At 32.0% G+C, this 24,526-nt stretch overlaps 2 protein-coding genes across 2 annotated transcripts; both read left to right on the top strand.

Annotated features, from left to right (window-relative positions):
* The first annotated feature begins 1,214 nt into the window (after window positions 1-1,214).
* LOC148308274 (farnesol dehydrogenase-like) lies at window positions 1,215-7,523 on the top strand. The gene is made up of 6 exons (XM_088262035.1): window positions 1,215-1,413; window positions 3,206-3,368; window positions 3,930-4,053; window positions 4,723-4,861; window positions 5,853-6,017; window positions 6,443-7,523. The coding sequence occupies exons 1-6, from the start codon at window positions 1,282-1,284 to the stop codon at window positions 6,482-6,484; spliced, it is 765 nt and encodes a 254-aa protein (XP_088118161.1). The 5' UTR covers window positions 1,215-1,281; the 3' UTR covers window positions 6,485-7,523.
* LOC148308273 (pre-piRNA 3'-exonuclease trimmer-like) lies at window positions 7,501-24,134 on the top strand. The gene is made up of 12 exons (XM_088262034.1): window positions 7,501-7,600; window positions 7,729-7,894; window positions 8,990-9,224; window positions 10,633-10,769; window positions 12,013-12,139; window positions 13,107-13,438; window positions 15,544-15,671; window positions 17,021-17,163; window positions 19,395-19,478; window positions 22,184-22,272; window positions 23,632-23,730; window positions 23,921-24,134. The coding sequence occupies exons 2-12, from the start codon at window positions 7,767-7,769 to the stop codon at window positions 23,997-23,999; spliced, it is 1,581 nt and encodes a 526-aa protein (XP_088118160.1). The 5' UTR covers window positions 7,501-7,600; window positions 7,729-7,766; the 3' UTR covers window positions 24,000-24,134.
* Window positions 24,135-24,526: the final 392 nt, after the last annotated feature.

The raw sequence follows: 24,526 nt of genomic DNA, 5'->3' as shown, positions 1-24,526 counted from the left end.
AAATAACGTTTTAACACTGTCTAAAATAAATAGACACTAGACACATTTACTATTGCCAGCAAAAAATCTACCTAACGATTTAAGTCATTTTCTCTTGCGAATATCGTAATACATTACATATAATGAAACACATCACACAATATAATATTATCTGTGTAATTTAAATAGACCTAGATACAAACTGCATTTTCAAGTAGTTAAGTATTCAAGATTTTAATCCATCATACGTAAAAATATTCTGTAAAAATCGTTAAAGATTATTTTTAACATGTCGAAAAATAATATTTTAATTGTTTGGAAATCTGGATTTCACTTGGGTATTTTTTTTATATTGTTATCTCAACAAAGAATATGTAAGTCTGGGTATATACGGGGTTGTAATTATCCAGACTTCCATTTTCTTCTTCTATGCTGAGATAACAATATCGAAAAACAGTAAAAAAAATATTGCATTCGCCACGATCTGTAATCGTATTTTATCTATTTGACAATTTAACCATTGATATCGCGTGTGTTTGAAATTTTCAGCAAACAAATGATATATATTTATATATATATATATATATATATATATATATATATATATATATATATATATATATATATATATATATATATATATATATATATATATATATATAATATATATATATATATATATACATATATATAAAAATATATATATATATATACATATATATATATATATATATATATACATATATATATATATATATATATATATATATATATATATATATATATATATATATATATATATATATATATATGTATATATATATATATATATATATATATATATATATATATATATATATATATATATATATATATATATATATATGTATGTTTATTTATTTCATCTAGAATCGTGACCAATAGGTCACGATTTTTTTATACCAATTATTTACTTAAATACCAAACCAAGTCGTTTAAACCAAATTTCTACTTATTGTCGTTAAGCTTGACGATTACGGCTTCGTTTACATTGATTTTCAGAACATGGATTAAGGGCAATGTAATTTACTAGATAAATAAAAGTTTTAACGGAACGTTGAGAAATTTTTAAATTGTGTGATAAAAAAATACATTAACGAACACACTGTTCTTCATTTTTTGTGATATACTATATATATATCTACATATAATGTAAGAAAATTGATAACGAACATAGGTCACGGTAAAATAAATTCAGTTTCCGTATTCAACTGATTGAATACAGTCCATTTTTTCTGTTATATTTGTCATTCTATTTACCAAATGGATCGGTGGGTAGGGAAAGTGGCTGTCGTTACAGGAGCAAGCGCTGGTATAGGAGCATCCTTGGCTCCAGCTCTGGCTAAAGTAGGAATCATTGTAGTAGCTCTCGCGAGAAGGGATGATCTGTTAAAGGTAACAACTAATACGTTTTTACAAAGCTTTTATTCACTTCTTAAAGTGTTACAACCATCGCAGAGTAGGGTTACTATTTTATTATGAATATAAATAACCTAAAAGCAATTATAAGGAGCTTATAAGAATCATTTGTTTTTAACGATATTGAATAAGAGTAGATACTAATATATCCTCTCTGTCTATCCCTTCAGGGAAACGACGTGCGTTTCGCTAAAGGGGTAGACAGAGAGGATAAAACGCCACACTCTTATGTCCTGATGTACACTCCTAGCTTCCTTCACATCCATTTGTACATGCCCTCCGATTACGTAGACTTTTGACGCCACCAGCATTTTAACCGCAGGAAGTTAAAATTAGTTTTCAATGTGGTTTCCTAAAATAAATATAGGATTTTATACCTTTTTGGGAAGCTAATGAAGCAAGGATGTCTTTTAAAAAGCTCTTCTGTTTTTGTTTTCATGATTTTTTACAAACTTTTTTTATGCGATTTTTGGTTTATTTTATAATATTAATTTGAAGTTATGCGGTTTTTAAAAATAATGGAACCTATCCCCCAGTTTTGTATGTAGTTAAAGTATTTTTTTATGCGAATTTTTTTTATTCGAATATCCGTGGAACGCATCTATCGTATAAAAAGAGACCCAAACGTATATACACGACTATTCGATTCAGACCATTGAACCATTCGTACTATTGCTACAAAATCATGATATTTTCTGGCGATCATTTTTACAAAGCCCAATCGTTTTAACTGCCTGATATTAAGTCAAGCATAACACGCCATTTATTAATCCCAACTGCAGATATTATTTGTTTGTTCGTTGGCCTCGGGGAATATCTCTGAATTATTATAAACACCGCCTCGCCATCTTGAACTTTCTCACAGAAATTAGCATTTTCACAAAAATCTTTTCCCTGTGATTGCAAGGTATTGAATTGCGTGTATTATTTTATTTGCTTATTTGAGCAGCAAAATACTTAGGATGGTCGATCAAAATCAAAAATAGTCAGCCGGATAAAACAAACAGGAATACAACAACAATTTTTTTTTAAATCTTATAATTTAAGTTTAAAAATAACAAAAGCCTCAATAAAAACTCTAGTATGGAGTACGACTAAGATTTTCGAAGAAATAAATGCAAATTGTTTTGTAATATTTTTTTTAAGGTGAGGTCAATCGTAAGTTGTAAATCGCAAAAAGCGTAAGTTGTAAAAGCGTAAATAAAATGCATTTTTGTATTTTCACTAATTGATTTTGCAGTCATATATTGTCGTAATATCTATAAATTACAAATTCAACTTTTACATGATAAATACTACCATTTATCGTTACGTAATTGTCACGTGTTTCGATGCATTCAACGTCATTATCAAACACCGTTGGTAAAACCCTACACTAAGTTTGAGAGTTGTGCCTTTGGAACGGTGGAGGAATGAGGAAAGAGCCAAGAGTAGATTTTTATAAATAGGGGTAAAATTAAAAGTTTTATTTTGAAATACGTTTTTAATGTTATAAAAGTCTTATTTTTCTTGTTTAGTGCATATGGATTCTTCAATATGATTAATTACTTTTGAAACATTGACAATAAGCGCTTAAAATTATATGAAAACGAAGTTACATATCGAACCCTTCACGAGAGAAAATAAAACAGTCTCAAAAATCGTAAAAACTAAAAAAATGTGCTAAAAATAATTATCATTTTGTCAGCAAATTGCCGCAACAGTGAGTTAACAGTTCAGCTGTCGTTTTCTAACTATCGCCTATTATTTGTTAGTTTTTTTTTTTTAGGAAGTAGCTGCGGCTTCAAAAGGAAAAGTTTATGCATTGAAGTGTGACTTGACAAAAGAAGAGGACATTTCGAAGGCATTTGATTGGGTTGAGAAGACATTAGGAGGAGTTGACATCTTAATCAACAATGCCGGACTTGTCAAACCAGCGCCATTAGTGAATGGTAATTAATATTTGATCAATTATAGTGGCCTTGGCCCATGCATTCACTCCAAACTCATTAAGCGTTTTTTTTTACGATGATAATTTGTGTACAATGACAAGCATAAAGTTAGTCGAGCAATCGCTCCGTGGAGAGTGTCGCGGACATCGAGTTAAAGCCTTTACGGTTTTACCCCAATCTGCCACAATTTAATTCCTATTATCAACAAGCAAACCGCTTAGACCTATCTGAAAATAGTATTGAATTGAAATATGCGTGTGTATCAAAAGAATAATTTGTATAATTTTTTTTATTTGGTTAACAGAGTAGAATATCTTTACTACAAAACCTTACGCTCTTTTTCATTTAAAAACATGAAATATCAGAAAAATCAAGAAGGTTACGCTGTGTAGCTTTACTATACTCCCCAGTATGGTCGGGGTTATCACATTTTAAAGGTCCCTAAACGTTGCGGTTTATACTCGGGGAAATATTATGATAGTCCTGTGCGCTGTTATATAATTTTGGTTTGTTATCAATCTCGTTAAAAGTATTTGATTGAGTAAATTTTTTATATTGCAGGTAAAACGTCTGATTGGAATAACATGGTACAAACTAATATTATTGGTCTTAGTATTTGCACAAAGGAAGCCTTAAAGACAATGAGAAAAAGGGGAGATAATGGTCACATTATCCATTTAAACAGGTAAAAACGTGCCCTACAATATATACTTCAACATTTGTTTTCAAAATTTACTTGAACGATAAAAAAATCTCCTTTCTAAATTTCTAAAGACGGGGAAGGACACTTTTGGCCGGCAACAGTTTCAGTTTTCACGATTCGGGGAATTCGTCGTCAGCGGAAGGGAGAGAATTTCCAATGAGTATTTTCTTTATCTAAAATCCATCAAAATCTCATCCCTTGACCCAAACTCAAAAAATGGTAAATTTATTCCAAAAAGGTCCATTGATTTTTTTTCCGCGAGCTCAACCTAAAGTAATTAAAATGATTAAATTACCAGATTTTTTTTTTTGTCCGTGAAAATTACTCACAATTAAATAAGTATATATTATTTTAATAGCACATAGTAAAAGCCCACATAATTCTTTTTAATTTATTTATGAAAAATTTCAGCAATCTTCATTTTATAATACGTGAAAATTACTTTAGATTATATAAGTGTGTACTATTTTCATAGCACATAAAAAAACACATACTTCAATCATATTTTTAATATAAAATTTCAGCATTTTTTTATTTTATTATCCGTGTAAATTACTTAAAATTATACATATGTACGAGTATATTATTTTCATACCACATTGTGAAAGCCCACATTGGTACTTCAATCTTATTTTTTATATAAAATTTCAGCATTTTAGGTCATATTGTGCCCCAAAATAAAGACTGTCTGGGAGTGGGGATGTACTGCGCTACCAAGCACGCTGTAACTGCTCTCACGGAAGCCTTGAGACTTGAACTTCAAAGTCAAAATAGCAACATAAAAATCACCGTAAGTCCACCAAAATACTCCTACATACTAAACATCGTTAGTCTCACACAAAGATATACTGTGTCACGTTTCAAAAGGGGATTTTTTATGAATTTAAATTGTCAATATTAAAAATATATATTACAATCTAATGTTTCACTAACAACAACAAAAATATTTCAATGAATTTAAAAAGATTTTTATTTTAGAAGAAATCAAGCTCTTCAGATATGAAAAACCATTATAAAAATAGTAGAAGTAGAAATAATCCTCGTATGATATACCCTTATCACAATGAACCCGTATTGTTTATAATAATTTAAATATATTAAAACCAAATATATTTGGTTGTAATTTATCAAACAAATTCTTGACTTGCGAAATCTTACTCGTTTATTTAAAGTTAATTGGAGGATATTTGATAACATGTCATCATTAATATGTATTTATGTATATGTACATATACATTAATATCATTCATATGTAAACTATAAATATTTAACAAATTTCTTAACTGATGGCGCCATATCAACCATACATCCGAATCTATGAGATGGGAACCAGTATCTGAAAATAATCCACTAAAATTGCATGCATACACTTAAAAAAAATCATCCAATTTGCATGTTCAATGATGACGGTGAACGTTAGTGTATGAAGTGATCACTAAGCTAGCCAAGTCTGCTGCCCAAACTCAAAGCACAGTAAGGGACATTTTTGTGTAGCACTTTTTTTTTTCATTTTTGTACTAAGTAGATTCTACTTAGTCAAAAAATGCCAAAAAAACGTTATACAAAAAAATGTCCCTTACTGTGTTTTAAGTTTGGACAGCCGAAGTGCTGGGATGCTCAAACTTCCATCTTCTTTCGTATATAAACGATGGACGTTCAATTCAAAGTTGAGACACCTATAATATTGATGGCAAAAATATTTTATATGCCCTATAAAATCCCTTGGCGTATTCAATCAAATAATCAATATTTTTTATGCAGATTTGTTTTGTTTTTCATAGAGCATAAGTCCAGGGGGAGTCTACACTGAAATGACGAGAAAGTATTTTGCGGATTTGACCGGAGCACCCATTGAGCCTCCGGGTCCTCAGCCCCCTACGATGCTTGAAGCTTCTGACATCACTGATGCTATTCTTTATTGTCTCGGTACAAGACCAGCTGTGCAGGTACCTTAGTAAAAAAATATTGTAATAATATGCCTGCTCACTTCTTCTTCTTCTTTTTAATGGCTTTTCACCCATCTTGGGTGTTCTAGCCAGTGTCGAGTTATTAAGAGCAAACATGAACTGCTCCGCGTTGCGTCTATATTGATCCTCTTCGATCTGCTCTGTCAGTGAACGCACTGCGATTACCGAGTGTCTCCATTAAAAAAAGCGAGGTTCTTGTTCGTTATTAAGTGGGTACCTGCCTACATTTTAAGAGATATGCCAGAAGTGCCTTCCACAGCCTTCCAAAATAGAAATGTGTGAAAAGTATTTCGCAGTGTCGCAAAAGTTGTTGTTAGTAAATCGGTTTAAAATGTTTTCCCTTTTTTATAATTTATTGTTAATCAAATATGTGTACCATTCATAAACATTTATTTGTTTTTCAGGTCCACGATATGCTCATTCAAGCAGTTGGACAACAGTGGTAAACATTGCACCACTACTGTTTGAAATAAATATTGTACAATATTTGTTACAGTTCACAAATAAATAAAATTTAACACTGTTTAATTAATTGTGTTATGTATTATCGATCTTAATATTACCTCTTCGAAATTGATACCTTTCAAATAGGTAGATTTAGACCAACCTAATGGATCTTTGTCAGACGGGAGGGATATCTAATTTAACATACTCAACCTATAAAGGATTGTTTTAGACTCGTTTTATGTTTATAACACCCAATTTAATCATAAATTCTCATTCATAATTTTCTTTTGGAAAATTCGCCTTCGAAAATACGTTACTTTCGTAAGTTGGCAATGAATGACGTCACAGAAACGATGGAGTTATTTTGATGTTGGTGTCATTGCTAAATTATTGGCGGCTCTTTTTGTTAATGTCTATGGTCCACCCTCCCACTTATTGGTACACGCCTATATATAAACGTCCTTATGCATCAGCATTAAAGACAGCTAGATATTTGATGTGGGACACCTAGCGATTGTTTTCGCCTAGAACTCATGAATTAAATGGAATCATATTAACTTTATACATAAAGAGTAAATCCACTCACAACTACGTAAAAGTAACTTGTAAAGTTGAAGCCTAACTAGGGCTATAGTAAACGATGTTTCATAAGCAGAAGCTAGATTTCAGAGTCACTTGGACGTTAGGTAAATCAAAAAAATGTTGGATACCCAATTACTGTAATACCAACCCAAATGCAACTTCCGTTCTGGAAACATTGTTATGTATTCCCCGTGCATTTACTGTCGGATCAGATAGGAGTAAATCATTTGAAAAATAAATCTAGATGAGGCCCGAATCTCCTCGTAGGAAGCGATTTTCAGCTATCGGGTATCAAAATGAAATTTTCCCATAGTACCTACAAATGATTTGCCCAAGATTTGATACGCTATCTGTCTATGGGAGCACATTAATGCTTGCGATGCCTGTTGTTTCAATTCTAGGATATAATCTTTGGTTTCAACGTGTTGTTGGTATTCTATGGTCTAAATGTCAAATTTCAAACTGTCAATGGTCTATGCCAATTTCAATTCAAATCAAAGCAGCGTGATTTATAGATGTTATTGCGTTTAGTGGTAATTTCGCAACATAATAATTTTTAATTTCTTATTTTCGTAAACCCCGATGTAACAATTTTAATGACTGTCAATAAACTGTATGATTTTTACTTGTACCGTGTATTCTTCATTCATCTCTTTCACAGACGATTAAATATTATCTATTTGACTTGAAAACGTAATAATGGACATCACCCGATTCAATATCCACGATCATTTTGATGAAATTAAGAAGAATCTGGAAACCTGCACATTTATAGCGTTCGACGCGGAATTTAGTGGGCTGCTGGAGAGTGATAATCATAACCCAAGGTAAAAGAGTTCGTTCAGATTAAAATCGTCAGCATTCTAAAAGCATGTAACATACATGTTAGTGACAGAGATGGCCGTCATCGAAAAAATTATGAGAAGGGAATTTGCGATGCCATAAATTCACCCCTGGGTAGCACATCCTTCCGCTATTTATTAAAAATCGTGGTTTCTCGACGCAACAAAAAACTTTTTGTCACCTAACCTTACCTAAATTTGTCCCACTTAACGGCCCTACTTATACAAACGTACGTAATACTTCCACTATATTATCGCCCAAATGCAACAATCTATATCCCGTACATTCAGGTACATATTGTGTCGTGATACGTCAAATTGTTCCTACTCGCCCTAAGCATACGAATATGTCATACTGCACTCTTAGCATTTCGAGGTCAATATCACTGGCTACCTATTTTGCAATGTTTGCAGAATATGTCGAGATTATGTTGATTGATATATTACATTCAATAAAGAATAAATTTGTAAAAATATTCCATAGAATGTCATAACCAAAACAAAAAAATCTGGCAACATCTTATGCTAAAAACCTGTGACTTGCAAAGGGTCATAAATAGGTATATTGTTAAAAAAAAAATTATCCTGTATATTGTAAATAAGTATTGTTATAGAGAAATCATATGAAAAACTTTTTGGATATTCTAATGTGCAAATGCAAATAGCCGCAAGTTAAAAACAGTAGTTTTGAGATAAACGAGTTTATAGTAAACTTAAAATGATGCTTTTTCCAATACATATATCAAATCAATAAAATTTAGCGTCTGGATAATAAATATATCAGTGAAGAAAAGAGATTTTTTGCCAAAACATGTATCAAATTAATAAAATTTTGCGGCTATTTGGATAATGAATATCTCAGTAAAGAAAAGAGATAGAGCAAAATCTGTGATTGTATATGATAGAGGCCAGTTATAAGAATGCTTCGAGCCGTGTTACGCCAAACAGCCGCAACTTGAGTTACGGGTATTTGCCTTTACACATTAGTATAACCCAAAGGTAGGGTGGTTAATGGCTGATAAATCTATGTTTCATATTGGCGACTGTTTAGTCTGTAATGCTGCTTTTTGTGTTATTCAGCTTATTTGACTCCGCTGCGGTAAGATACTCAAAACTTCGTCATGGGATAGAAGGAATAATTGCGACACAAGTTGGATTATCGGCTTTCCAGTATGACAGGAATAAAAATTCTTATACATCGACAACTTACACTTTTCACCTGTGTCCCCAGGCAGTTGGACGCATATCACAAAATTGCCTTTTTAGGGGCTCTGCTTTGGAATTTTTAAAAAGTCATAATTTTGACTTTAATAAGGTTAGTGAGCATTCCTTTTTGTTTTTCACATCATACTTCGCTCACTCCTTTCAAGAACGTCATAAATAATAAAACCTGATTTTTCTGGAGAACGTTTTTAAAGTTTAAAAATATAACACAATGTATTCAAAATAAATACCAAGCCACTTATTGAACTTTTTACTGTGCAACAGATCTTTTTAGGTAAAACCTGAAGGTTTTTTCTCCATTTGAAAAATATTTAGTTTATTTAAAAAAATAATTAAACAATACCTTTTCTTCAAAATGCAAAAACAACATTTTCTGCCATGTAGCGGGTAAATATTAAGTTAAAAATATGCCTCTTTTGCTGGGATATAGTACATTTTCAGGGCAAAATTGATGATTTTTGATTTATGACGTTCTTGAAAGGAGTGAGCGACTTATCCTCTCATCTAAGACCATGTGTTGACAGAGGGTTGCCAGATCTCAGATAATTGAAAAGCGTGACTGATCTCAGGGGGGGGGCTCTCTGTGATGCTCTTTTTCCGAAATAAAGCAAGGTATAACGGTTAATTTGCGTTACACTTTATTCCTTTGTTGTATGTCTCTACCTGCTAAAAGTCAACAACAAACTAATCCTAATAATACGATACAACCCAGAAATTAAAAATAAAACAAATCCAACTTTATTCGACAGCAAACAAGAGAAAAAAACATACATCCATCGCGTATCAGATCCCCAGGTATCATTCTTTTCAATAGAGTCGATAGGATGGATTGAAATATACAAGAGAAGTAATATGAAGTAATGAATGATAGTAAGTAAAAAATTTAAAAAGTGCTGAAAGCGGGGCGTTTTTGCAACTTTGGCATGAAGCGTGACGCGTGACAGCTACTGAAAAATCGAGGCAATCACGCCTAAATCGGGGCATCTGGCACTCTTTCTTAACTCTTCGACTTTCAAACTATCATATTACCCAGAATATAATGCAGCGCTTTTTATATATTCAAAAAAATATATCACACACTATATGCACTGGCCTTTTGCAATTTTTTTTAGTAAATGGCCTGTTGATAAAAATAAGCACTCCTGTATTATTTATGGCATTAACTTTGTACATAATCATGATGATGTTATTATAAAAATGAAACTCTTATATAAGACCACTTTTTTGAGTGAATTAATGTAAACACGGCTACTTTCGAGAATTACAGATGTTCTCCTTAACAGGTGAAAATACAAACTGTTTGTATTTTTAACTTTGTTTCTTCAGTTTGCATTTTCACCTGTCGATGAGAACATCTGTAGTTCTCGAAACAAGTCATGTTTACATTAATAAACTTAAAAAGTGATCTTGCGCAAGTGTTTCATTTTTATATTTAAGTAAGCACTCCTATGATGATTATTGCCAAGTATTAGTTGTTAATTTTGTGGCAAATATTTCAGATTATGTTTGAAGGCATCCCTTATCTGAACAAGCATGAAGAGAGTACTTTGCGTTGTGAAGTAGATAATGAAATAGAATGGTTATTGGACTTTTACCAAACGGAGCAATTGACGGGATGTTCCTTAATCATTGCCAAGTAGGTTCCTATATTTTTTTTCTCTGAACTTGATATGAAATAAGTATTTATTTAATATGAATGTTTACTCTTGAACTACGTGGTGTAAATATCTTTAACCGCCCTACACATATCACCGTACATGATACCCATATTTTTTCCGCACTAACCCATATCACTTGAAGAAATATCTACCTGTGCCTAACATATTTGATGCGTAATGGATACACATCCGGACAAGACAGAGAGAGAGAGAGAGGGGCGACACGATAATGAGAAAGTATCAGTTACATTTTAATAAATACACCTATTATGGCAAAATTTTGTCAGGTGTGAATACACAAAATATTGTTTTCATAATTCTGTAGAAAAAATGGTGATATTTTGCCTGAGAATAGGATGGTCAAAATCCTTATGAAATCCCATCCCTAAAGAGAACTTTTTTGTCTTCTAAATTAAATATATGCCAAGGCATATTATGTTTAACAACATCAGGTTGTAAATATTATTAATGCACCATGGACGGGAAAGGTATTTCTACCCGTTCAGTTGATTGATGCTTAAGGACGGGCAGGGTATTTTTACCTTCTGCGCTGGCCTCATTTCAAAGTCATAAAAGAAGAAATTACATATTTAATATTTTCATACGAATATGTACCAATCTCTTTGTGGAGGTCTTAACTATATCATAATAATTATAAAATCCCATCGCCTGCAGTCCACAGGCATAAAAAACACCATTCGAAATGTAATAATAATCTGGTTTTAGAAATTTCCCTTACACTTTAATGCCAGTAACAGTAGCAGTGAAGTTTACTTTATTTTTTTCACATCAATCTAACATCCTGCTCTATGCACTACTGGTTGCGGATGAGGATAAAAAAAGTAATTTGAAGCAAGTCAAATAACTGAAAATTTACCAAGATACTTTTAAGGAATCCACAAAACGTCTATTTTAGAATTTCGCATGCTGGTTGAATAGTAAGGATGGGATGATAGATGTGAAATATACATCACAATCACCCAGACCAAATGAAAATATGATCTTATATTTGTTCTATATTATAATATATCTTTTCAATGAAATAAATTGTTAAAATTACTGCTTAACATAGGCTAGAAACAAAATTATACACACTAATTTTGTATGGCCAGCCTAGCAGGCACGGCATTGGGGAGCGTATAAATGCACTTAAGGCAGAGAATCGGTAAAAAATATGCTATATGTTTATTTATTTTTTCAATAATTTTTCTTGTCTTCCAGTTGGCTAGATTCAGCAAAAATGAATGATTTGTTTACTCTTTCTGGGAATCCGGCAACTTGCTATTTGATGCATAAGAGGCTTGTGAAGCAATTTCCACAATTATTAATAATCAATAAAGGACACGAGGTTTGCAAATTACATCATATGTATGATAATGATAATTAGAGTGTTTTACATCATATGTTTCCATTACTTCATTTAACCCCAAATCTGCGGAACTGTGGACATGAAGGATCTTTTTATCTTGATTTTAAACCCGTAACCCTAGATTATTAAACTATCTTACGAGTGACCTTGTTACTAAACATTCGTAAAAAAATATGACATTGAAATAAAACAGGAATAAATACGATAATCAAAAACTTTTATTTCTTTTGAAGTAATAGTAACATTTTTGGGGTTAAAAGACACGCAATAATTTCAAAAAACTAAAAGATTATTAGAAAGACGCTGTAAACTAGGGGGAACAACGCGAACTTTGTTTTTTTCCAGGAATCATCGTATTGCCATCATAATTTTTATGATAGTCTAGTATTCTAGGGTTTAGTATGAAAACACTAAAAAACTTATTTAACTAAAATTATCTTAAGTGAAAAGGTTAAACCAAAGGCTTCTCTAAATTACTTAATAATTTTTCACAGTTTCAATTTATGAGATTTATTTATATGTATATGCCAAAATATAAATGTTGTAAAACACACTTTTAAAAAAAAAAACTTTATCCGCACCCGATGATGCATAGGGCACTGCATCATATAAATGCAGTGTTATCTTGATCGTCAAAACATGAAGGAAAGGTGATCAGCCCTCCGCTTCAGGTACCAGTCCAGGGTAATATTGAATAAATATTAGAGTGAAAAAAACACTTATATTTATCTGACCCCCCCTGGGAATCAAACTCGGGACCTCCAGTGCGGTAGCCCAGCGTGCTGACCATTACACTACTGAGGCGGACTTTATTATATACATATTTTGAAAGTATTAAAATACAATTTTTTTGCATTTCTGTTTTTCACGTACATTGATAAAATATTGTGAATTCTCGATTTTCAGAGAATGTGGTACAAAAATTATATTTTGTTGTATTTTTCAGGTTACGGTTCTCAAATGCGAGAAAAAAGTGACAGAATCTCAAATACAGGATGACAGAAAGGATAAAGATTTTTTTATAAATCACGTCCTAGGATTCTCCCGCATTGTAAAGGTTTTGGAAAAAGTTAAAAAACCAATAGTCGTTCACAATGGTCTCTACGATCTTCTCATATTCTATAATCAATTTATAGAGCCATTGCCTAAAAAATACAGTTCTTTTAAAAAAAATGTTCATGACTTTTTTCCTGCTGTCTTTGATACAAAGTTTATATCCTTTGAAATGAAAGCTTTTGTCAAGAAAGCTCAGTATACAGAATCTACATCTCTAGAAAAGTGAGTCAAGTAATAGATAAAATATATACAAAATTAGGTGCGGAGAAGGGGTTACATTTGTTTTTCTAAATATTTAAAAATTATACTTATTTTGCTCTATTCTGGGTGAAAAACAAACTGAAACATAAAGTATTAGTTAACCCTTCCCTTCTGGTGCTAAAACGCGCGGTAAAAAATTGCGATTTTAAATTGGAAAAATACGGACTTAAATAGCTAATCTCCTTAATTAGTTATAATTGAAGTCAAAAATGATAATAATGTAGATTTATTTGCTAAAAACATTAAAAAACCATCTGGCAACGCTTACGTAACAAGCATAGGTCCACCCTTGTCGGAAGCCCAAAAGCTTCTGGCCCCTAGCCAGAGAACATTGAGCTTTAAACTCCTCACGCTTGCACAGTGCTAGTGTGCAAGAGTGAGATGCGAATATAGTGTCGCGGTTCCCGCATACTCTTTACGCGCTGTTTATACGCAAATTTGTTCCCGATATTCACAAAATACCTCCGATGTACCCGATAAATTCTGATTATTATTAATAGTATTTTTTAAATCAATTTGTAAATATGTTATGGAGGATTACCTAAAATCTTAGCTTTGTATTTATTATATTTATAGAGATATTATGGTTATTAGAAGCAATGTGTACAAGGTACACAACACCGGGAAGGGAGGGTTAAAATGTTAAATAGTTTTTTTTTCCAAAAATATGACAAAAAAATTTTAACATTAAATTTGTTCCGCCTTCACTCATTTGTGAGTGATTTTATCAAGTGTGCAAATCAGTTTCCGAAAATTTTTATTGAAAATTGGGAATTTATTTTAAATGAACAATACTTTATGTTTTATCAAAAGTGTTGTTCATTGCTTGATACATACTACTTTTTCCCATCTTTCTGGCAGCATACGGATCGGAATAATACTTCTTCTTTTGAGGCTTATCCACAAATCAACCCAATTCTTTGTATCTTCATATGTTGTGAAGTGTTGCTCAGCCAGGCCATGTGTCATCGATCGGTACAATAGTTATCCGTAGGGGTAATGTCCGCTGAATACGGCGGGTGGGGTAAAGTTCCCAATTCAGTGTTTTTAAATAGGTGTGGATGAGCGTTATCACCCGGGAGAATAACTTTATCATGGGCGCGCTTTCCCTTGAGTGCTCGACTCAATCTCATTGATTGTGTTCGGTAGACAGCCGCAGAATGGTTATTGTTCAGTATGAACTCATAATATACAACATCAGGCTGATACTACCAAATACACAAGACTTTTTTTCCATGAATGTTTGGCTTAGCTGTAGATGTTGAAACATGGCTTATCGCTGTGATTTCTTTCTTCCATTTTGGATTATCATTGTGGATCCATTTTTCATCACCAGTGACTTTACTGTGCAGAAAACCCTTTCGTTCATGCCTGGCATGGAGCATTTCATATGTGGAAATTGGAATTTTTCCTCGATGGTTCCCAATAATTTTAACCGATATAAAATTGCTTGTTAAGTCACGCCTAATGTAGCGTTTGCCACAAATCTTCATCCAATAATGCCTCCAATGCCGCATCTTCCATACTTTCTTCTTTCCGCTACGTTTTTTTATTTTTAATGTCAAATTCACCAATCTTAAACTTTTGAATCCAATCGCAAAAACTTCTCTCACTTATAACAGTGTCACCATATGCTTCTACAAGCAATCGATCCGCCTCAGTTGCAGATTTCTTGAAATTGAAGAATTAAACCAAATCATCCCATAAATGATTCATATTTGGCTCAAAACTCCACATTTTCGCATGCAAAATGGTAATAATTAAAATTCACTAATCTTTTTAGAGGATGGTGTTAATGTCCAATGTTAATGGTGGCACCAATTTTTGTCAAGCAGTGGAAACTTATTTGTACACCTAATATGTAATATTATTCTTTTTATTATTTTGAAATTCACTATTTTGGTGATTTTCAAAATAGTAAACGTCTCAAATAATTCGCTTTATAAACAGCTTGAAAGACATGCTTTCTTGCTATGTCTATGTTATAAAAGATACTTTTTGTGACTTTATTATTTATTTTTGCTGTCTTCAAATGATGCGATTCAATGAATAAATCACATTTTCAGCTTATACAACTTCTTTAGCTGCTCAAAGGGACTACATTTGGCTAGCTACTCTCCTTATATCACAATGAAAGACAATTTTCAGCCAATACCCAAATTTCATGAGGCGGGATGGGACTCTTACAGCACAGGTTTATTAAATTATATTATCTATGACTATGACTGATGTATATATTATCTATAAATATTACTAAATATATTTCCTATGAATATCGCTCACTCCTTTCAAGAACGTCGTAAATCAAAAATTGACAATTTTCAGTTGCGCATGTTTTCGGAATGCCCAAAAAATGTACTATATTCCAGCAAAAGCGGCATATTTTTAACTTAATATTTACCCGCTACAGGGCAGAAAGTGTTGTTATTGCATTTTGAAGAAAAGGTATCATTTAATTATTTTTTTTTAATTTATAAAATATTTTTCAAATGTTGCACAGTAAAAAGTTTAATAAGTGGCTTGATATTAATTTTTAATACATTGCATTATATTTTTAAACTTTAAAAACGTCCTCCTGAAAAATCTAGTTTTTTGATTTATGAGGTTCTTGAAAAGAGTGAGCGACATGTGTGAATATATGTCAGTGACAGATAAAAAAACAGTTTTTTTCACCGTACACTCAGACCTCACTTTGCGTTTTTTCTAATTGTTTTCTCGATACGGAATTAAGACTCATTTTCGCTATCTTTGATGTTTATATGATTTCCAATGGAAAATAGTAATTCACTTTGCGTTGTTTCAATTTGCGTCACAATATTTTGGAACGTATCTACGACGCAAAGTGAGGTCTTAGTGTACCATATTTTGAATGTAATATCAATACGCTCAAAACGCGCTACATATTTCTCATGGCGGACTGCCTGCTTCTTGACAGCTGCTTAATTATTGTATTCCCACAAGTATTATAAAATTAAACATATTAAAATTGTGTGCTTTTTCTTTTTTCATTTTATCAGATTGAGCCACAAAAACGCGTGGTTGGGTACAGCGAGTATTATAATAATAAGTTTTTCCCGATAGCAAATAAGAATTTTGCTTATCGTGAAACTTGATAATCTCTGATATTCCTGAATTGAAAAATACATTTTTTTTTTTAAATTGAAATTTTTTAAATCTTTTAACAAAATACATATTTAAATAATACAAGGGAGTTCGTTTTACAATTACAGTATTATTTTTTTTATAAACAAAGTAAATTAAAATTAAAATTAAAAATAATAAGTAAGTAAATTTTTTTTTAAAAAAAAAAAAAAAAATATATATATATATATATATATATATATATATATATATATATATATATATATATATATATATATATATATATATATATATACATACATATATATATATTCTTTGGTATGGAGTCTAGGTAGGGGTGAGTCTTTTATGTTTTTTATAAATATGGGTGGCAATATGTAAATCTTTTTAGTCATATGTATTATGTGACATTATTTTTATAATGTATGCCTTTATTCGCAGGATATATCTTTATACGGTTATGTCACTGGTATGCGTGTTTCAAAAATGGTTCAGACCGCATGACGACGAGCACAGAACACCTTAAAGCTTTGGAAATGTACGTCAACTGTATTCAAATTAGCCGAGCTTCTCAAGTGTATTTGGTATTTACATATTTATTTTGCCTTTATTTTGTAAGATTTTATATATCGTAGTCGTACAGGAGAAAGTGACCAACTAACAAAACGTAAAATGTTCAGGAGGGCCATCACTTTTGCTTGGCAAGAAAATAAATATCAATGCAGTTAGTCATTTTTAACTAGTCAATATATTATCCTTCCAAGATTAAAATCCGTTGTAATTGTTTTCAGGGCAATATTAAGCGAGTAAGATATCAAATAGTCAATGATCACGTTTTTGTAAAAAATGCACTTGATCACTTTCTCCTGTATGACTACGATATACAGATTATTAACACGGCAGTTTTTTTATCAACCTTGACACTAATTATACTCGGACAGTCTGCCGCCTGACCCTCAGTATACCCAATTCCAATCTTTACAATGTTTTTTGGCGTCTCTCGCGCTCTACCAAAAGGAAGCAAATAGAACACTTATAATTCCCGGGTCGGGGTGTGAACCCAGTCAAGTCCAAAATTGTCATTTTGAGATATAGCAAAAACAAATTTCAAAAAATTCCCAACATGCAGTAAGCAAAAACTAACGATTTGTCTTATGAACATTTAATTTTGTGTAACATCCTGGCTTATTACTTTATTTCATTACATATTTTACGATTTAAAAAAAAAAGGACTTATCTAAATTTGCAAAAATTTGACTCATTTACTGGACTTACCTTACTGTACAGTTAATAGGTTTATTATTTTTATTCGCTTAAATACAAAAAAAATGTTAGCAACAAAATACATTTTTCACATCATTATTTATTTTTAAATAAAAGAACATACATTTTTTATTACATTACAATACTTAATTTTACTTAAATAATAAAATGTTAAACTTCTCTGTGAGATTCTTCGATGGTCTCGGGTAAAATATCCCTTACTGTTTCAGATGTCTCAAGTGCCTTACAGAATTTTCTGTAATATGGGGATATTTATGGTAGTAGGTCCATCAAATCTTTTTTCTTTTCCTTAATAATCGGTACTGGTCTTGTGTATGTTTGCTTGACTTCCAAATCTAGTTTCTTGCCTCAATGTATTTTTTTTTAATGCAGTTGTCTTATCGATAGTTGTCTTAAACTCAATAATCCCCGGTTCATTATTGTTAAATCGCAACCATTTTATGGCTCTCCAAACAAACTTATTTCCATCTGAATCTATTTTTTTGAGTTGTTTTAATAGATCTGAGTAGTTGACAAAATCTGTGCATGTCATTTCCGTAACCTTAAATGGATTTTTCTTCGCGGCATCACATATTAATTTCATCCTATCATGAGAATATTTGATAGTCACATTATATATTTTTTTCTTCTTCTCAATCAAACTATGATCACTATGGCACTCCATATATGTATGGCCCGGGACCAAAAATTTGTGGTCAATAGTCTGTAAATTGGCCGAACATCCAATGCCATCATGCACATTACAGCTACGTGGCTATTCTTGTTCTGACCTGCACATGTATCAGAATAGATAACAATATGCTTAATACTATCGTCAATGGTTGTGAAGTATTTAAACCTGCCACTGCAATGGACGGTGCAGTCTACTATGGACGTAACGTATGTACGGACCAAAATGCCGCAAGTAGTAAGGTAAGTCTCTTCCAGAGAAGACTTACCTCATTACGCACAAGACTTATCTGTGTACACACCCGATAAGATGAAAAATGTGTCATGACTGATTACCACATTACTTATATTGAATCTTAAGGTGGAGACTGACCGAAGCATTTCGTCGTATGTAACACGTTACGATGCGAGCATTCAGACAGTCAGTACACAGAGCCGAGCGCTCCATCCATAGTTTTGGATGCTCGGTGATGCTCGCCGCGAGCGATTCAGTGAGTCAGTCTCCACTTTTAGGACTTACCTTAGGGCGGACCGACTACTCACATCAAAAAAGCAATAAAAAATCTAGTCAAGTTACTTATAAATCTCATTTTTACCATTTTGTGACTTACCTGACTACACACCTCAACCCGGAAATTGTTTCCCGCTCTCTATTAACAGTATATGTATAAAAGATGCTTTTAAGTGTTTCCGGCAAACAATGTGTTAATGCGGCTTTCGTCTTGATTTTTGTACAGAAACAAAGAACCATTTCAAGGGAAGTCTGAGCACCATAAAGTATTTACAGCGAAAGCTCATTAATTTTATAATGAATGTATCAAAATCAAAGATCATGTAAATATTTTAACTAGCTTTTTTTCAGTCATTGAGTTCAAATGATCCCCCCATGCGGTGTGAAATATTACATGCTGAAGTCCTTGGAAATCAAAAACCTAATTTTTCACAGGTATGTTTTGTTAACCAAAGAATGATAATTATTTATGTATTGGGTGCGTGAACTAGTTCCTGCTTTTTAATACCATCTGACAGTACAGGTAACCGTCATTTTGCACCGGTTTCGTTTATGCCGATTCACAATTTTGCCAGTTGGTGCCGATAAGAAAAAAAATTATGAGAAAACCCTGAAAACGGCTAATCTTACTCGTATCTTTTCTTCTATATAAAGGTTAATCGATGAGCTCTGTGAGATAAACAGAGATTTCAATCAAAGTGCAAATGTTAAAAGAAGCGTCACAGTTGCTGTTCGCCAAGATGATTCTACAAAAAACGAAGCAATAATCAAAGTAAATTAATTGGATGCTTTTTTATGTGAGAATTTAATTTTGCACCAACAAACTAGTGAATCAGTATTTATTTTTAAAAATTCATTTATTATATCAAGTGGTTATTTATTAGTATTGACCATGAGGTATTCCTCTCAATTTCAGAAAATTATTTCTTCAAGTGCTCTTTAAAAATCATATTGTTATTATGGTATTTTATGTCCGCCTCCGTAGTGTAATGGTCAGCATGCTCGCCTACCATTCTGGAGGTCCCGGGTTCGATTCCCAGGGGGGTTTAATAAATATAAATGATTTTTTCACTCTAATATTTATTCAATATTACACTGGACTGGTACCTGGAGTGGAGGGCTGATCACCTTTCCTTCATGTGTAATTGATCGAGATAACACTGCGTTTATATGAAGCAGTGCCCTATGCACCATTTGGGTGCGGTAAGGGATTTATTATTATTATTAATTACATATTCATGCAATTAACAATCAATTAAAACACTGTGTCAAAATGGTGCAGCGCCCTATGCACCATTGGATACTGATAAGTGTTAAAAGAAAAAGAAGACAAATATATTTATGTATTAATTTTGTGCAAAATATTTAATATTTTGTGGTACATTTTTGACCAAGGTTCAATTTATTTATCAAAATCATTTTGACTTCTCTTACATCATTTGTGTCCCATGACGTCACCAAAAGTCTTACCTGACATTGAATAATGGCACATGTTAACAAAAATAAAACAAACATTCCACCGAAAAGTCACTCAAGATGTTGGAATTTGGATTATTTAAAGTTTCGCTTGCCGCTTGAAATAGAATTTATTTTTCCCCATAATTACTCCTAATATCTCTGAATCATTTGCGGTATATTTGATTGCTGCTTAACATATTGTACATCGTATTTAATATACATATATATATTTTTTAAATATATTTATGTATCTTTTTTTGTATTGTATTTTGTCACGTCACTTTGAAGGTATCCGATCTGTGCCAACGTTTGATTTTAATTAATTTTAAGCTTGCACAAATCGAAATGGTTTGAATACAATCGCATCGCTTGCCCTGATCTATAAATTATGTCCAGAGTAGATCTGTAGACATTATAATTCATTGTTTTAAAAGATTGGCAACATTCCAGAATATTCATGGGTCTCGGATGGAAGAGGTACTAATTATGTATGTGACTCGCGGATGATAATGTTTGCAGACTTGTCGGTCTATTTATAGGAGCGCTATTTTTAATATTGTTTTATACCTTTAGCCTTCTAGAAAATGAGCAACTCTTGATTTTTCACACCTTGTAACTTCTGTAACTCCAATGAACAAGCTTACTTAACACTCAATTTTCTTCTTCAAACCCTCACCCGCACCCGATGGTGTACTGGGCACTGCATGATATAAACGCAGTGTTATCTTGTTTGTTGACATGTGAAGGAAAGGTGATTAGCCCTCCGCTTCAGGTACCAGTCCAGGGTAATATTAAACAAAGATTAGAGTAAAAATATCACTCATATTTATTTCACTTCCCCCCTGGGAATCGAACCCAGGACCTCCAGTACGGTAGCCGATCGTGCTGATCTTTACACTACGAAGGCGGACAATACTGAGTTGATGAACAAAATACCCAAAAACTGGTTATGAACAAGCTACTAGTAATATTATTTATTGATTCGGCATTAACTTTGTGGAATGATATGTTGATTATTTTTATGTTTTACTATTTACCTGTAGATGAAAACAACTGTAGTTTTCAAAACTAGTCTCGTGTAATGAAATAAAACTCAATAAGTGGTATTATTCAAGTGTTTTTTTTTTTAAATAAGCTTCTAGCTATCTGCACAGTTAATTATCTCAATGATTAAAGAAAACACTTCGTTTTTTACCACTTGAGTTTTATTATAGACTACATGTTTCAGAAGTTAAACTTCCATCATTCGGGTCTGTATATACAGGTCTGTTATTATACAGACCTGAATGATGGAAGTTCAACTTCTGAAACATGTAGTCTATAATAAAACTCAAGTGGTAAAAAACGAAGTGTTTTCTTTAATCATTGTAACATGTCTTACCACAAAGTTAATGCCGAAACAATAAATAAAATGTTGATTATCTCATTTATTTATTTACAAATATATACAATTAAATTTATATAATAATCCTCTCTGAATGATCCAGTGATATCATCAGATTACAGACTATAGCATAATATTCAAAATTTTATGAAAGTAGCATTCCCTTCATTGTCTATATAAATAATGTTAGTTTATTCACAATATTTATACCTTGTAAAGTTATTCACCGATTGGTTTGAAGATAGAGACATTTGTATGATTCGCTTTTTTCTGAATTATTTTGTATTTTTGCTTCCAGCTGGCATGTAACATGTTAAAATTTGGATCAGTTGATGTCAAACAGTATGGAAAGAATTGCGCTCTCTTGGCTGTATCTAGCAAAACATGGTAAAAAAATGCTCATTTAGTACAAAATAATGACTTTATTTTCCCCCCTCCATCTCCCAGTCGAACAAAAGTCATTAATAAACTGCATAATAGACAATAACAGACCCTAAGAGGTCACAAAGTTAGCAAAAATTATTTGCCATCATTTGCCAATATTACAAATACGGGTTTCAATTACAAATACGGGTTCACAAATCTGAGTTTTGGAGTTCACTTTGGAATTATTTAACATTTTTGACATCTCAATATAGATGCAACATTTTGAGTATGTCTAAATACTTGTTCACAAATCTGGGTTTCTCCACTTTGGAGTTATTTTACATTTTTGACATCTCAATATAGATGCAACATTTTGAGTGTGTCTAAATACTTGTTCACAAATCTGGGTTTCTCCACTTTGGAGTTATTTTACATTTTTGACATCTCAATATAGATGCAACATTTTGAGTGTTGTAAATAAATTATCTGGTCAAATTTTAAGCTAAAATGATAAAAATGAAAATGATATTTCCTGGCGTTTCTCATGCGTGTGATTATAATCCAGGATTTGGACCTCACATACTAATAAAAAAGTTTCTGCTCAATAAAAAGCTTCTTTTCATCTCACCAATAGATGTCTCTAGTGAAGTTCTAGTGATTCAAGAACAATGTTTCAAAATTGGTTCAAATATATAGAACTTCCGAGAATTTGAGTAGTGTGGTTGTCAATAATGGGTAGAATTGGTGAATGTTACACGTTTGTAAAGTGATCACTTAAACCAGCCTATGAAGGTCGTCAGCCCCGTAAATGCCCAGACTTCGTCAAAAAAAATCAATATAGATAAATATGAATATGGAAGTCTAAATATTTAAAAGGTTAATAAATACCTAGACTTCCATATTCTTTACATCTATGTTGAGATGCCAAAAATGTAATATTACATGGATTTAAATATAAATATCAATGTTCCCGCCAATAACTTTTTTATCTATTTAGAACTTAACACACTATGGACGGGAAAGGTATTTCTACCCATTCGGTCAATTGATGCTTAAGGACGGAAAGGGTATTTTTACCTTCTGCGCCAGCCTCATTTCAAAGTCAGAATAGAAGGAATTATATATATTTAATGTTTTTATATGAATATCATGTACCAATCTCTTTGTTAAGGTCTTAACTATATGTAAATAATTATAAAATCCTGTCACCAGCGGTCTGCAGGTGTAAAAAACACCCGTCCGAAGTGTGTTAATAAAAAGTTAAATCATTGGACACAGTTTCTGCTACACAAAACAATAAATGAAAAATCAATAAATGGCAATAATACACTGAAGTGAATCTAATTTACGTATTTGTTACTTCAACTTGTTTATTTTCAGCATGATGAAAATATTAAATACCTACAAGAAAAATAATGGTTGGAAAATTACACGCTACAACGCATTAAAACATTCACTCGTCGCAAGATTTGCATTATGGTAATCAATATAAAATATTTAAAATGAAATCATTCACGAACTTGAATAAAAATATCAGTTTTATTTATATATATTATTTAAATCCTGAGGACACATCAGAAAGTCACCTACCAACATTTTTCTAGAATTTTTCTTCCACTAAGAAAAGTCATTAATTTCTTCTATTAATTGAAAGTGTTGTCTGTTTCAGGAGTGGCTTTATTGTTTCTAGCGGAACCCTTATTGGCTTAATTGTTTTAAAAGTGGGTTTTAAAAGTGGTCAGCAATAGCCTGTCAACTATCAAAGGCCAATTGTCAGGCATGTCAGGACCAACCTGTCCCAGACTTGATTCTTACATCACATAATAAGCTGGTATTTCATTTACCACTCGTAACGAAATATAGATGTATGAAATTACTTTAAATATTTGACTGCATAATGAAGAACCACATCTAAAAAAAATAATAAAGTAACCAAATCCCCACCTCCTATATCCTCATCTATATAACAGGTGCATTGAAATCTTTAGTATCATATGTATAATTCGATAATTTAGTATTATAAGAGCTACTTACTCCATATTTTCTGTGGTTTTTAGAATTACAACAAAGAATTCTTTGTTACTTTTAACACATTAACTACTTAAAGCCAACTATATATGTAGTCGGTTTTCCACTGCCATCCGTAAACAACCAAACATCGATTATTCAGTTTTTCTATCCTACGTACTGAAAATAATTCCCACAATTATGTATATCATTATATCGATTTCATATTTCAACTATTCATTTAAAAAGGATATTTACTAGGACCTAC

The sequence above is a fragment of the Brachycentrus maculatus genome, unplaced genomic scaffold (assembly GCF_059751285.1).
Source record: "Brachycentrus maculatus isolate JH-2025_06_01 unplaced genomic scaffold, ASM5975128v1 h1tg000172l, whole genome shotgun sequence".
NCBI classification, from domain to species: Eukaryota; Metazoa; Arthropoda; class Insecta; order Trichoptera; family Brachycentridae; genus Brachycentrus; species Brachycentrus maculatus.
The sequence above is the reverse complement of the archived record's forward strand: the minus strand, read 5'-3'. Positions and strand labels throughout refer to the sequence as shown.

Coding starts and splice junctions, on each gene's coding strand:
- LOC148308274 (XM_088262035.1), top strand. CDS start 1,282: ATGGATCGGTGGGTAGGGAAAGTGGCTGTCGTTACAGGAGCAAGCGCT. Junction 3,369..3,929: donor ACCAGCGCCATTAGTGAATG/GTAATTAATATT, acceptor TTTATATTGCAG/GTAAAACGTCTGATTGGAAT. Junction 4,054..4,722: donor CACATTATCCATTTAAACAG/GTAAAAACGTGC, acceptor ATAAAATTTCAG/CATTTTAGGTCATATTGTGC.
- LOC148308273 (XM_088262034.1), top strand. CDS start 7,767: ATGGACATCACCCGATTCAATATCCACGATCATTTTGATGAAATTAAG. Junction 13,439..15,543: donor GAATCTACATCTCTAGAAAA/GTGAGTCAAGTA, acceptor TCACATTTTCAG/CTTATACAACTTCTTTAGCT. Junction 19,479..22,183: donor AAAAACCTAATTTTTCACAG/GTATGTTTTGTT, acceptor TTTTGCTTCCAG/CTGGCATGTAACATGTTAAA.